Source organism: Tinamus guttatus, unplaced genomic scaffold (genome assembly GCF_059628265.1).
Source record: "Tinamus guttatus ecotype Peru unplaced genomic scaffold, ASM5962826v1 Tinamus_guttatus_pri_ptg000027l, whole genome shotgun sequence".
Lineage (NCBI taxonomy): Eukaryota > Metazoa > Chordata > Aves > Tinamiformes > Tinamidae > Tinamus > Tinamus guttatus.
Window position 1 is genome coordinate 4,481,016 of NW_028288561.1, and position 14,111 is coordinate 4,495,126.

General features: G+C 39.3%; 1 protein-coding gene across 4 annotated transcripts; it reads left to right on the forward strand.

Annotated features, from left to right (window-relative positions):
* The first annotated feature begins 685 nt into the window (after positions 1 to 685).
* Positions 686 to 14,068, forward strand: STX16 (syntaxin 16). Of its 4 annotated transcripts, XM_088528955.1 has the most exons (10): positions 686 to 833; positions 3,806 to 3,817; positions 5,219 to 5,272; positions 6,951 to 7,058; positions 8,071 to 8,211; positions 8,747 to 8,909; positions 9,466 to 9,557; positions 10,190 to 10,333; positions 10,880 to 10,960; positions 13,221 to 14,068. In XM_088528955.1, exons 1-10 carry the CDS (start codon positions 699 to 701, stop codon positions 13,323 to 13,325), a joined length of 1,035 nt encoding a protein of 344 aa, XP_088385081.1. In that variant the 5' UTR covers positions 686 to 698; the 3' UTR covers positions 13,326 to 14,068. The 4 variants fall into 4 exon arrangements, with proteins under 4 accessions (XP_088385081.1, XP_088385059.1, XP_088385066.1 ...); XM_088528933.1 differs by lacking the exons at positions 3,806 to 3,817; positions 5,219 to 5,272 and having other exon boundaries at positions 686 to 779; XM_088528940.1 differs by lacking the exons at positions 3,806 to 3,817; positions 5,219 to 5,272; positions 13,221 to 14,068 and adding an exon at positions 12,493 to 12,957 and having other exon boundaries at positions 686 to 779.
* The last annotated feature ends 43 nt before the right edge of the window (positions 14,069 to 14,111 follow it).

Here is a 14,111-nt window from a genome sequence, read left to right on the forward strand (position 1 = left end):
TTACAGTAACTGATCCTACCATATGTGTAAATACGAAATATTTTTTTTTTTTTCTGATAATTTAGGCCAGTGATTCTGCTGATGACAAGACCAGAGCAGCTGCCCTGCTACAGCAGTCTGGACATTTTGGACATTTGAGGGCAAGGCTCAAGTCCCACTCCCTACCACACTCACTGCAATAGCTTTAAGTGACACACAAAAAATCCTTGCAGTCAGCACTTTCATCATTTCATAAAATCATTTCAGTGAGCACTTTAGTTTTTATTAAAAAGCCTCTTGCAAACGGTTCATAGGTGTCCTTTCCCTTGGCTTTCTGGGGTACCCCGGTACCTGGGGTATCAAAGCGAGCAGGTCCTCCAGCAGAGGACCTGGATAGCGTGATGGGAATGTGGGAATGCGCGTGGGAATGCGCGTGGGAATGCACGTGGGAATGTACACGGGGATACCCCGGGCCGCCGAGGAGGCGGAACGCTGCCGACGCGCGCAGCGGGTGTGGGCGGAGGCGCGGCGCGCTGCACCAACCGGAAGTGAGGCGCAGCCCCGCCACTTCCGGCGGGGCGATGGCCGGCGGCGGCGGGCGGCGGGGCCCGGCGCGGGGCTCCGCGCGGCTCTGAGGGGGCGGCGGCGCCGCCGGGCCCGGCCCTGCCCCGGCCTCTGCGCCCCGGGCCCGGGCCCTGCCCCCCGGCCGGCCGGCGGCCATGGCCACGCGGCGTCTAACGGACGCGTTCTTGTTGTTGCGGAACAACGCGGTGCAGAGCCGGCAGCTGCTGGCCGAGCAAGTGAGTAGTTACGGCTCCTCCAGCCCTCTGGGGCCACGTAGCATGGCTGCTGCGGTGAGTTCCTCCCTTCGTCCTACCGTACCGCCGCCCGGTGCCCGCGACCCGCCCCGGCTGAGCCCCGCGCCCCCCTCCATGCAGCGGCCTCCCTGCCCTCCTCTCAGCCTCTCTGCCACCCCTTTCCCTGGCCCCCCTTCAGCTCCTCTCCCTGGCCCCCATCCTCTCTCCCCTGCCCCCCTCCATCCAATCCCTTTCCCTGCTCTCCTTCAGCCTTTCCCCACCTTGTCCCCATTTCTTGTCCCCTCTCTGCCCCCCTTTCTATCCTCCCTCCCTGCCTCCTTTCCCTCCCTGTTCTCCCAACCCTCTTTCTTCCATGCCCTCTTTCCTGCCTCCTTTTCCCCCGCTCTTTCCTCACCCCCCATCCTGCTCCCTCCCTTTTCTTTCTGTTCATTTCCTCCCCTTTCTTCTCCTTCCCTCCATTCAAGCTTTCATCTTCCTACCCTGTGTCCTATCTCCCTTCGTCCCCCCTTCCCTCCCCATTCTGCCCCAGCCTTTCTTTCCCCTACTACTTCCCATAAAATGAATAGAAGAGATCTGCCTCCATGCTCCTCTCTGCTAACTTCATGGATAACACGGCTATTCATCCTATAGCTTTTTCCTGCCGCTGGGCATTGCAGTGTTGTGTGACACTATTTTATCTCTCTCACAAATGAAAGAAAAAAGTTGTTTTGCGGGGCAGACCTCTTCTCTTCACTGTGCTGCGGGCTCTGTTAACTGCGGTGGAGTGGATTAACCCTGGTGCTTGAATTTCACCATAGCTTGTTGTGGTTCCCCTCTTCTTTATCCTTTCTCCTCCACCAAAAGTAATATTGCAAGTTGTCTGTGAAGGGAAGAGCCTAGTAGATTCTAATTTGGTTCTTCATTGCAGAAACTTCAAAGCTGATTGTTCAGTGGTGGTTGATTTTATGCAACTTTTTCTAAATTTTTAAGCTGGTTTAATTTTTGAGCTGAGATGGAAAACTTAGGACTTGAAGGTTGCTCTGAAACCAAAAATCATTCTCCTCAAAATGTGTGCAAGGAGGCTTTTGTGAAAGCAGCAGCTTGAAGGATGCTAAGGGTTGGATTTCAGTGATGAGACTTTCCCCTTGGCTGCCAAGCTCAGCTGATTTTTCTAGTTGGTAACAGAAACACCCTCCAGTGCAGAGCGACCAGTCGTTTCCACTCTCTGTGCAACCTTCTCAGTTATTTGCAGCAGGAAGTGTCTGCTGGTCCGTCCATCTTTCTCCATCCCTTTGCCCTACTGATTTTCTTGTTGTTAGAAAAAGCAATGGTTTGTGCTCAGTACTTTATTTCAACTGATGAGTTGCTATGGAGCAAACTTTGTTAATTGTTAACTTTGCTAAACCTGCCTTTATATTAGCTATGTATTGAATTGCATTTGCAGAACAGCAAGGGTCACAACAAGTAATGTGTATTATGTATGTTTTGTTTTACCACTTTCTTCTTAACATGTTTTTGCCAAGAATAGCATCATTTTTGGGTGGTATTCATAATATTAATATGACTTAGAAAGTTTGCAGTAGTTAAAATGCAGATTTCACACTACCGAGCAGTGAAGCTACACTCAGATTCAACAAGGAGTGCAGTAAGGTTTAGTTCCTGCATAAAAAAACTTGTTTACAGTATTTGTCAGCGTTAATTGAAGCTGTTTTCTAGGATGCTGGTTCAAATGCGAGCAAAGCAGGCAGAGGGTGGAAGCTGCTCCTCTCTTGTGCTGTGGGTGAAGTTAGTTAACGACTAAACTTCGCTCTTCGCTCTGACAGTTTTCAGCCCCATACCTGCCGTTTCCTACCTGCATGTTTTAAATGTGAGGATGGCAGAGTGGGAGCAGCGACCTCGAGTGTTTCTGAGGTGCCTATTACTGCAACAGTCGCAGCTGATTTATTTTATTTTCAGTAGTGTTCCCAGAGCCAGGCTACAGGATACTAGCAGGACAGTATTACAAACTGTAGTCTTTAGTACTTTGGCTTCTGCTGGAGAACTCCCTTGTTATGAGAACTATATGCCAAAAATTGCATTCTGCCCTAGAATGTGCATCCTCATGCTGATCGTTAACCACTCCTTAAACTCAAGTAATTGGCCTAACATTTGTAATGTCATCGTTTTATTTCACCAGCTTGATACAGAATAAAGGAGACCATTAAGTAAAGCCTGCTGCTTTCTTAAACAACGAGTATTTTGTCCTCATCTTAATGTGACACATTTGCTTCATTAGTCTTACAGTGACACCTCCTATTCCTTACATAGAGCCTCTGCAGCACAAAGTGGTGCCAAGTGAAGCTGCAGACGCACTGAGGCCACCAGCCTGTTGTGTTTTTGAGGTGCCTGCAAAACTAATGCTCCCTGAAACTAGAACATAATTGCAGTTTTACACATAAGTGAGCATATAATATGTTTGCCTTTGCTTTGGAGTTTTATTTTCTCTGTTTTATGCTGTGATAACTGTGATGTTTACCAAAAATGTTTTACCCAAGTTTGTATGTCGATTATCCAATCATAATCAAAGCCTTCTAACTCTGAGTTAGATGTTGAATACTGCAATCAAATTATCCTTGCTGTTACACTTCAGTCTATTCTAATATTGCATTGTACTTTTTTTCCACATGGAATTTTAGTAACTAGAAATTTTATTGTGCAGTTACCTTAAATACTCTTATATTGATCTCTTATGTTTTCTTCTGTTTACCAAGCAACTGAAATATTAAAAAAAAAAAAAAAAAAAGAAAAGAAAAAGTAATGTGTCAAGCAAAATGCTGTCTTAAATACATCATGATATTGTACTTTTTATTGGCTAGTTTTGTTTTAAAAGCCAGGTTGTTTTGTTCTTGGTAAACTGTCATTTAAAAGCAAAATTCTGTTATTTTCTCAATTGACCATACCCTACTTCTGTCCTATGTTTCCCTTTTTTCCCTTTTATCTTTTGCTGTCTCTAACTGGATGGGGCTGATGGGATCCACAAATCACTTCAGGAGCTGGATGAGGTATTGTCTTTTTCACATTTATTCTGTCATGTGTGTGAAACTTGCATCGCTGATCTAAAATGTTCCTTTTTGATTCTGCTAATTTATGAAATTTCATTATATAAGTTGAGGTGTCTCTTTGCACAGTAAAAAGGACAACGCTACATAGGGAACACAAACATTTTGTGAGATAATGCTCCAGTGTTGCCATATATGTGGATATAAAACTAGCTTGACTTATTGCACACCCAAGGGATATAGTAACTTTAAACAATGAACTCCAAACTGTTTTTTGTGCTGTGCCACATCTGACTCTACAAACTTCACTGATCAGGAAATAGAAAGGTCCAAGGGAAGTACAGGCTTTCAGGGAAGAATTGCCAAGGGAGGAAGAGGCACTGGCTTTAGAAAGCTATGGGGGAGGGAGCACAAAGACTTCCAGACCTGGTATGGGAAAACCTAAAAATCTCTGAGGAAAATAGGAAGTGAGCGTTTTGCTTTGTTTTAATTATTTTCTCCAAGAATGAACAGCAAAATAACTAGGTATCATGGGTGATACAGTAAATATTTTAAGTGCAAGCATTTTGTCTCTGAAGTTGCACAGTCTGGCATTTCTATCTGCAACTGGCAAATAGAAATAAAAACCTATCCTGGCTGCTGGTTCCATGCATCCCCTGCCTTCCCCTTGGAGGCGAGGGACGACTGGGATGCATACATAGTCCAGGGCTAAGTGTTGCTTCCTGGTCTTGCACACAGCGAGTTACGTGTGTGTCATACTTGATTTTAAGTCATATAATCAGACCTGCTGGGTGCAAGGGACCTGTGGAGATCAGGTTCAGCCTCCTGCTCTAAACAGAGTGAACCTGGTCTTACACTGCACCTCTTCAGAAATGGATTTCTTTGTACCTGCTCTACAGTGCTGTCCCATTGAGGGGGAACAGCATGTTTTGCTAGTAATGGTACCAAAGCAGATAAAGACATCTCTACAAGAGACACCCAAAATCAGACCAAGGCATTACTATTATTACATTCCTTTTTTCCTTGTTGTTCGTCATGTTTAAGCTTCTGTATCTCAAAGTAATTAAACCCGCACTTGGAAATCCATTTCTAATCACAGTTAGAAAAGTAAGATTCTGACACATTTGTCACCAACATTTTGTAACTTTGTAAAAGCTACTTGAAATGAGTTGTGTTTTGCTTAAAATCTTTTAATTCTTCAACTCTGCATGTTGGGATTTCATTTCCAGAAATACACTGTCTCCAAAAACTCTATCATACCCTTCAGTACCTGCTACAGTGCTGCTGTAGATCAGTGTGCTTCAGTCTTCAAAAATATTAAACCCTGACTTGTCACACTTCATTTATTCAAATTATGTGACTTCTGTTAATTGTGATAAAGGGTTTTTTTCTGTATTATTACAGGTCTGCAAAGCAAGATGCAGTAATATGTCATCTCCTCTAAGGAGGACTAATGCAGTACGCTATTTCTGAAATGATTTTGTATTAAGTTCCTGTAAATCCACGTCGGGTGCATTGCTGCTGAGAACGCATGCCTTTTTGCTTTCCTTCCAGGTTGCTGATGTTACCTTCCTGTGTTAGCACTGTTCCCCGAGGCCTTACTTAGGATCAGGGCCTTGTATTATGCATTGCCCAGAGCTGTGCATAGAATTGAAGTCACCGACACGTCGGTGATCTCTGTTCTGACCTGTTATTCCTGAAGTCAGTGAGTGCAGGAGGATGGTGCTGCAGAGCTCTACCCAATTTGAGCAGAGAAAAATAATATTAAATAAAGCGGAAAAGGCTACTGGGGAGGAGAAGAGATGAAGATAAATACGCACTTTTGTAACTGCTAGTTGCATAGAGAAAATCACATTTGGTAGTTTTGATGAAAAATGTAAATATGCTTATCCAGAATGCATTAAATACTTCTCGGTCCTCAGTTAAGTGCCTCAGCTTACTTGTATATCATTTGGATCTTTCCATTTTAGCACTTTTCTCTTCTTGGATGTTTTGTTTGGTTTTGCTATAAAACTAGAAGTGATCTGCAGTGGATACAAATGATGAGGTTCCCTAGCAAAATAGGGCTTTTCTTTGCTCCTTGCAACATTTTTTCAGATAAGAATTAGAGCGAATGCCCAATGTTGTGGGCTTCAGAGGCCCAGGAGCTGTCAGTTAGGAGTCTTTCAGAACTTTGGCTGTGGCAAAGTCTTATGCTTGAAGCTGTTTTTCCAGTTGGGAAGCATGTAACGAAAATGGGGAGGGTAAGGGACCTCCTGCAGTCCTGCAGGTAAGACTTGTCCCCTATTTCCCCTATCACATCAGTTCCAGCCCTCTCTGGACCTGGGGAAAGCAGTGCATAAGGCTGACCAGCACCTTGTCTTGTTTCACTTTCTCTGGCAATGTGTGAAAGATTCTGGAGATTTATTCTACCTAATTTCATGCAAGACTTTATTTGCTTTAGACCATACAACTGAAACAGCAAGCTCATATGATTGGGAGAGAGAAGTGTGGATCACTCATTGACTCAGTAATTTGTGCTTAGCACATTCTAATTTCCATTAAATAAATGATATATCAAATTTAGTTGCATGTCAATTTGCAGGAATGCTTGCTATGCAGCATATGAGCATCTGACTAAATATAAGGCTATTTGATGGGAATGTATATATATATCATTTTAATTTTGTGAGGAAATAGCAAACATGATTATTGGGAATTTTCTCCAAATTAGTTTGTTAAACTTGCTTGTGAAAATAGCATAAGCCATGTTACACTGTAGATTAAGGATCCACTGGTCATGAATCCTAAACAAACCCTAAAACAAAATTCACCTTTTACTCTTGTGCAAGAATTACTTGAATTCTCACAGCAATGCCACATGTATCCCTTGAAAAAATGTTAAGAGCCTACTTTAAGGTTAGGTTCCATCTTTCAGATCCTGTAGGAAGTAGGGAATGTAAGTCATTAGTATACGAGGGAACAACTGCAAAATGTGGAGCATGGTTTTAATTGCTTCATGTGCAAATGCATTTTGAGGCTATTTTTATGGAAAAGGAAGGCATATGTGCACTGTTTCCTAATGCTTAAGGATATGCATCTAATTTGAGTAGAGTTAATTTTTTGGTTTTAAGGGTATTTTTCTCATCTTCTGCAGCTTGCTGACGATCGTATGGCTCTGGTGTCAGGAATAAGCTTAGATCCTGAAGCAGCAATTGGTGTAACAAAACGCTTACCTCCAAAATGGGTTGATGGAGCAGAAGAAGTAAGTTGTGTGTTAAATGCAACGCTGGGTGTGATTTCACAGCAGAATTTATTGGATTGTAACTGTGACAATATTGTTTCTGAGGTTTTATAATAGAAGTAGTGTTAGAAAAAAGATTAAAGCAAGCTCCCCCACACACACACACACACATTCTGATACTGCTGGATCACCTGTTAAGGGTAGATTTGAGCCACGCTGTATTTTATTATCTTAAAAGCTATCTTGCAAATGAAATGAAGGAAAATTATTTAGGGCCAGAAATTCTAAAAGGTTGAATTTCCAGGATCAGTGGCTGGATTTCCATGATCAGTGGGAGTCCAGTGTTAGCATTTCATTTGGACTGTTAGAACAGGGCACATCATAGATGAGCACTGAATGACTTGAGACGGCACAAGATCCTAGAGTTCTAAGAAAACAAAGTTCTTGGCTTATAAAGGTGGATACAAAATCCAAAAGTTCAAAGTTTGGAAGGGAGGAGATTTAAAAAAAAAAAAAAAAAAAAAAAAAAAAAAAAAAGCTTAAAAGCTTCCTCTCTTCCACTTCATTGTTTATTTGAGCCTTTTAAAAGATCCAACTGAACAGACCCCAAATCCTCACAGATTTATTTCTAGTGACCAGTATGAAAGCTTGTCCTTTAACACTGTTGAACCCAATCTATAGGATGTTTAACAGAGATGGTGTGACCTGAATTTTCATTTTTATTTTTGGAAGTTGGCTAAACCTTTCTTACTATGACATTAATTGTATAATAATAAAAATATTATTGCAACTTAATGATGCATAATTGAAAACAGCACAGTTTTGCCGAAAATAGCAAACACACAAAGCCCATGAAAAATTTCTCTAAGAGCTTGGCTTTTTATGTTTGTTTTTTAATGATCTTTAGTCTACTCTTTTATGTTACAGATGTTTCTTTTAATGTTTTTGCAGTATTTATCTATCATTTGTCGGAACCTTTTCCTCTGAAACATTAGTCACTTCCCTTTCTCCATTGTTGGTTTTTGTGTTTTAGATTCAGTATGATATCACCAGGGTTAAACAGAAGATGAAAGAATTAGCCAGTCTTCATGATAAACATCTAAACAGACCAACATTGGATGACAGCAGTGAAGAAGAACATGCAATAGAAATAACCACTCAAGAGATCACACAGGTACAGATTTCTTTCAGTTTTAAAACTACAGTATAGCATATCTATGATGCATATCCTCATGGGAAGCAGTGTTTTCCTTAGAATAAGTTAGATCTTCTATAATCAGTATTTTCTGTGAACCAGTCTCCTGGATTCTATGTTCGCTACTACTGCTCAGTGAACTCCTCAATAAGTCACTTAAACTCTCTGTTCCTTTATTTACCTGCTTGCTTTTCTCCCTTGGAATAAGATTGGATGCTTAATAAATCACACTTGCAGGTATCTTGGCAGGAATACAGAATTTTATTCAGCATCTTCTAGTCTGAACAGCTTGAAGAAAATGTATTTGCTACCCTGTTAGCTTTTAATAGATTGTTTGTCCATATTCAGTGTTTTCATTCTGTGAACACTCTTGTGGGCTCTTCTAAACACTGGGTTGCTCAACAGGGACTTTGCTTTAAAAATCTATAAGTCAAAATCTTAGTCTTACATTTTGGACTTTAGCGATGTCATATTTACAATGTGTGTTGCTGAACTAACAGAAGTGTTTTCTCAGTTGTTTCACAGGTGTCAGAGAGCAGTCCAAGTGTTGCAGAGCAGGTCACGCAGTTGTACAGAACAAGAACAACGTGTTCTCAGGAATGTAGTGTCTTCCCTAGCACAGTCCCTTCAGGATCTATCCACCAACTTTAGGCATGCACAGTCTGACTATCTAAAACGTAAGCATAAGAAATACAGGAATGCACGGGCACTTTCTGTGAAGAACAGTAACTAAGCAGTGCCTATTTCCTTCGTTGAGAAAACTGAAGCACAGAACAGTTAAGTGATACTCCTAGCACCAGAATGGAGATGAGAATTTAGGGGTTTCTAATAGCCTGTGCTCAATCTGCTTAACTGTATGTGTATGTCTCCTTCATATTAATAAAACAGAAATTTCATGGTTAAATACATTGGTGAAATTGGACATATATTTCTTCTTTACAAATTTGCTCATTGCTCCTCAAATTGTCATCTGCCAAGATGTTTGTTAGAAAACAAACCTGTATGACAGTTTACAATCAGAATCTGCTAGTTATTTCATTTATTAGCCAGATTTTTTCTTATTTCTTTCTATCTTGTGCTTCAGATCTTACTCTCCATTGTGCATCTTGTTCCTCTAAAAGCTATTGGAAGATACTCTTCTACCTACACGCGTTTTTGAAAGTTGATAGGAAGTCTGAGTGACTTCTTTAGTGTGCCTAAACAATGTTCTGAAATGCAATTTGTCTTTTACAGGCATGAAGAACAGAGAAGAAAGATCCAAACACTTTTTTGACACCTCCGTTCCACTTATGGATGATGGTGAAGACAATACACTTTATGATAGGGTAGGTAAGGGTATTAGTACTTTAAATCAATGCAGGGGGTGTTTTGGTTTGTTTGTTTAGTATACTTTTAATATGAAAATATCAAAAAAGGGTGAAAAGCTCATGTGTACTAAGCACCAAATTACATGGAAAAAAAACATTTTTGGATCTTTGCATGATATATTTACCTGACTAGGATTGTATTGGTTTTGAGATGTTAAGAGGACTTTGTACCATCATCTCTATAGTTTTTTAAAAAATCATGTTTTGTCTTTACACATTTTAATGATCATCGACATTGAGATTTTCTGTAATGCTGATCAAACACTATAGATATTCCATAATTAAAAGTCCCTTGCACATATTAGTTCTTTACATCAATAAAAACACTATTTTAGGACAAACCTCTTCTGAAAACGTCTTTATATGTTTAAACAGCATGTAAAATTTATATTTTCTCTATTATAACTGTGAATAGCCTTCTGAATTATCTTAGCAACTCAAATTCTGTTTTTAAAATACAGCAAGATTTTTTAGATAATTGTCATGGAGGTTCCAAGAACACTGTTATGTTATGAAATCTTACAATAATTATGTCTAGTAATAACATACTGTTAATGATAATTTAACATTTAAATCTTTTATTTCAACAGGGTTTTACAGATGACCAGCTAGCACTGGTGGAGCAAAATACGTTAATGGTTGAAGAACGGGAACGAGAAATCCGTCAGATTGTACAGTCAATCTCTGATCTGAATGAAATATTTAGGGACCTGGGAGCAATGATAGTAGAACAGGTATACTGGCACCGCAGTGTTAGTGAGAAATAGGAGATTCCATGTAGCATCAAGGCTTCCAGATGCTTCCTGTTTTAATGTCCTGTTTTCATGTGTTTATCACTTTTCCAAACTTCATTTGTTCAGTCTCAGGTTTCCTGTGCTCGGTATCTGCCGGAAGATGAATTAAGGAGAGAGAAAAAAAAAAAAGGGGAAAAATGAGTAGTTAGTCCTGAAGGTTAGACTAGTGTAGAATATTAGAGCTTGGTTATTTCTCCCAAAGGTTATGTTTGGGCTGAACCTCTCAGCCAAGAGCACGTGAATGGGGAGTAAGAAATCAGTAAAGGATATGATGTGAGATGGTGACAGGGTTGCCAGTTAAGCACTGAATGAGGATGTCCCCTAAAAAAAAAGTCCTGGCCAGTTCTTCTGTAGAAGTTCAGAGCTTACACAGTTCATTAGCTCTTTGTTGTTAAACCTTGTTTATTACCCTGTTGATTATAGCCATAATTGCTTTATGGAGTGTGTTTAGATTCCAGTTGGTATTCATTCTCTCATTTTGTTTAGGGAACAGTTCTAGATAGAATTGACTACAATGTTGAGCAGTCATGTGTCAAAACTGAAGAGGGCCTAAAACAGTTGCATAAGGTAAGCTCACAGAATACTTAAGATGCTTTGCATACCTAATAATCTTTTATAATTTAATAACCATTAAGTTCTTAAGAGCCATTTTTCATCTAGATGTCTTCCTTGTTGGATATGATGACTGTACAGCACAAAATGTCCAACTGTACTCTAGTAGGATCTTTCCAGATAACTTGTTTTAACAACATACTTGATGCCTAGCATTAAGTTCCTGATTCACTTTTTGGGGCATCCAAGCAGTGTCCTCTGATCTTTGTTGCAGACATGTTGGGACCTGCCTACAATTCCTTCTGTCTTTGGTGTTCGTTCTGAGAGCCAGGCACTCCTGAAATAGCACTGGTTATTGCATACCTCACTGCAGATTTCAATCAGTTAGTTAATATAGCCTGGCTTGAAAGTGTTATCTCAGTGAGTAGCAAGGATAACTTTGTATGTTTGTTTGTTTTTTCTTGCAGTATGACATTTGTTAGAAGTTAGGTCCAACCTTATGCTTTTAATGTGAAGCTTTTATGGCGAACATCTGACAGTTTTGAATTGGCAGCAGAACACAGATTTTTGCGGTTGTTTTGTTTTCTTGACTTCGTTGTTGTTGTTTTCTTTTGATTTTAAGCAAAGTTCTGACTTGTCAGCTCAGTTCAGTCCCTTTCGCTGCTGGAAATAAAATGGAATTAGAGATGTATGCAAAAACCTCTGTATGAGTAGAACATTCTGTCTGGGAAATGTGGGCATCTTATTAATGCACACTCAACTTCCTCAGGTTATGGCAGACAATATTTTGTCAGCAAAAAGGTGCCATTTGAGAAGATCAAAGTAAATTGCATTATAGGTTTATTTTTGTTTTGCATAGAGCTAAATTGGGACCATTAAAGTATGGCATTAACCTCTGGGAAATAAGTTTTAAAGTAATTGCAAGCAATTTGCACAAACTGAACTGAAAATAAATGAATCAATTGTAATAAAAGACTATTTCTAGTTTAGTAGTAGTTAATGAATCATCAGTAACCCCCTTTTCTGCTTGCCAATAGAATACGGATTTTTGATGCAATATGCAGTTTAGATTAGACGTTTCCAGTACAATATAGAAATTTTCTTGCCTACCATGTGCACACACATCTGAATGATAATATAAAACACAGATATTGTGGTGTTTTTAAAAGTTTTGGTAACTTTATTCTTTCTTAATGTGTGCAATGTCCATTTCTAAGTGGCGTAATTATCACAAACTAACTATAAGGCAGTTTCACAGAAATTGCAAGCATTCGCTCCAGGAATCTTGTGATATGAATTGCCAGTTACCAGGTCATCCTGCACATGAAAATTGGAATGAAAGTTACTGCTTTGTGATACTTCCAAGCTTGATTAACTAGTCACAATGTTTGCACATGACATTGGTGCAGGTCAAAAATCCTCATTAGTAGATTTGATAACAAATAATTATTTTCTGGGGACTGTAAAGAAGCAGAATTAATTTCCTTTCCCCTTTAAATTTTCAAGATTTATTAACTTGAAACGAATTAAATGCAAGTTTTGTTTAGCTTCTATTAGCAGACTTTCATTTGCCTTTTGGAGAGTTTTTTCCACATTGCCTCCTTTTAATTCCCCTGGGAAAAAGAGGAAAGGGATGAGAAAATGTGGTTAGAAGAAAGAAGGAATGAAGCAGAAAACTGAGAACCAAATCAAAATGAAAACTTTCAGTTCTAATTGAATTTAAATGAAAATGCACAGCTGAATCAGGTACAACAAAAACCCCTATTAAAACATGAAGTTTTATTATGAATTTTAATATCCTTTGAGTACAATAGAGCAATCTTGTACCAGCAGAATGAGCTAAAGTATTTTACCAGATCTTATTGTTCAGACCTTGACATACCCAAATGCCAGTTTTTTGTTTCCACAGTCTTCGTAGCTGAGTGTTCTTACAAATAAAGTATCACTTCTGTATAACAGTATTATGTGCAGTGTCTTATGGGGGCATAGGATCTTCTCAAGGACTGCTGAAGGAAAGTCACAGCAAGGTTGTTTAACAAACACAAAGGGCCTTCTCTAAAGAACCTCTCCTCGTATGGCTAAATGCAACTTCAGTGTGAAGTTGGTAGTGAGACTGGAGGTATTTTGTGGGAGTTGCTTGCAATATACATTGTATGAAATGTCAAGTTAACCAAAAACAAATATTAGAATACATGCACTCGATTATACTACACAAGTCTCTTCAGAGTTCTGCAGAAATCTGGGTATTAATTGTCTCTCTTCTGTTTGTTTATAGGCAGAGCAATATCAAAAGAAGAATCGGAAGATGCTTGTTATTTTAATTTTGTTTGTTGTAGTAATTGTCCTTATTGTTGTTCTCATTGGTGTAAAGTCACACTAGGTTTCACTTTTCTTAATTTTTTGCATTTTGTGAACTTTTTTCCCAATGTGAATGGATGGACCTGCACTCCAGAAAGCTGCCTTTGAATGTATAAGCCCTCATGGTACAAAGCTTGTGCAATGCTTCAGAAGAACTTTGGAAGTACAAGTCTGGTCATCTGTGAGGTGTTTGTAAAGGACATAAGGAAAATACCAGGAATTCAGTGATCCTCGGAAATGGATTATCTGTCTCTTTATCCAGAGGTATTTGGAAACATAGAACATGAACTTCAATTTCATATTTCTTTTTATTAATGTGTACAGGAAGTAGTGTGTTACTGTGACCAAAGCTGTGTTTTCAGTCATCTTATGTCACTGTTATCCTGGGCTTCAAATTTAAATCATGTTACTGAGTCATGGGGTTCGATAACAAAAATGGATCTGGATATACGATGTATTAAAAGAAGCACAGAAATGTTTGACTCTTGGTTCAGACTCAAGCCCACCGAAAACTGGATAGACTGCTAAAAAGGAAAGCTTTTAACAACCAGACCCTAATCCAACCCTGTGATCTTAATTTAGATATTGCACCATTACTAAGAATCAGAATAGTACTTAATCTTGTAAATAGCATTGACATAAATCATTGACATAATCTAGCATACTTAGTTAATTACAAAATTTTCTAAGCTTGAGTAATCATGGGATTGTTTTTCCTCTTCAGAAAGATTGCGTGCAGATTTTCATGTACAGTTTTTTTATATAGTTTAAAAGTACAAGCATTACATTGAAACAGTGATAAAGTTGA

What these genes read in the sequence shown, in the direction of transcription:
- STX16 (XM_088528955.1), top strand. Translation starts at nt 699, where the DNA reads ATGGCCACGCGGCGTCTAACGGACGCGTTCTTGTTGTTGCGGAACAAC. An exon ending in GGGTTGATGGAGCAGAAGAA is followed by an intron (nt 7,059 to 8,070) that starts GTAAGTTGTGTG and finishes TTTGTGTTTTAG; the next exon opens with ATTCAGTATGATATCACCAG. An exon ending in GAGCAATGATAGTAGAACAG is followed by an intron (nt 10,334 to 10,879) that starts GTATACTGGCAC and finishes CATTTTGTTTAG; the next exon opens with GGAACAGTTCTAGATAGAAT.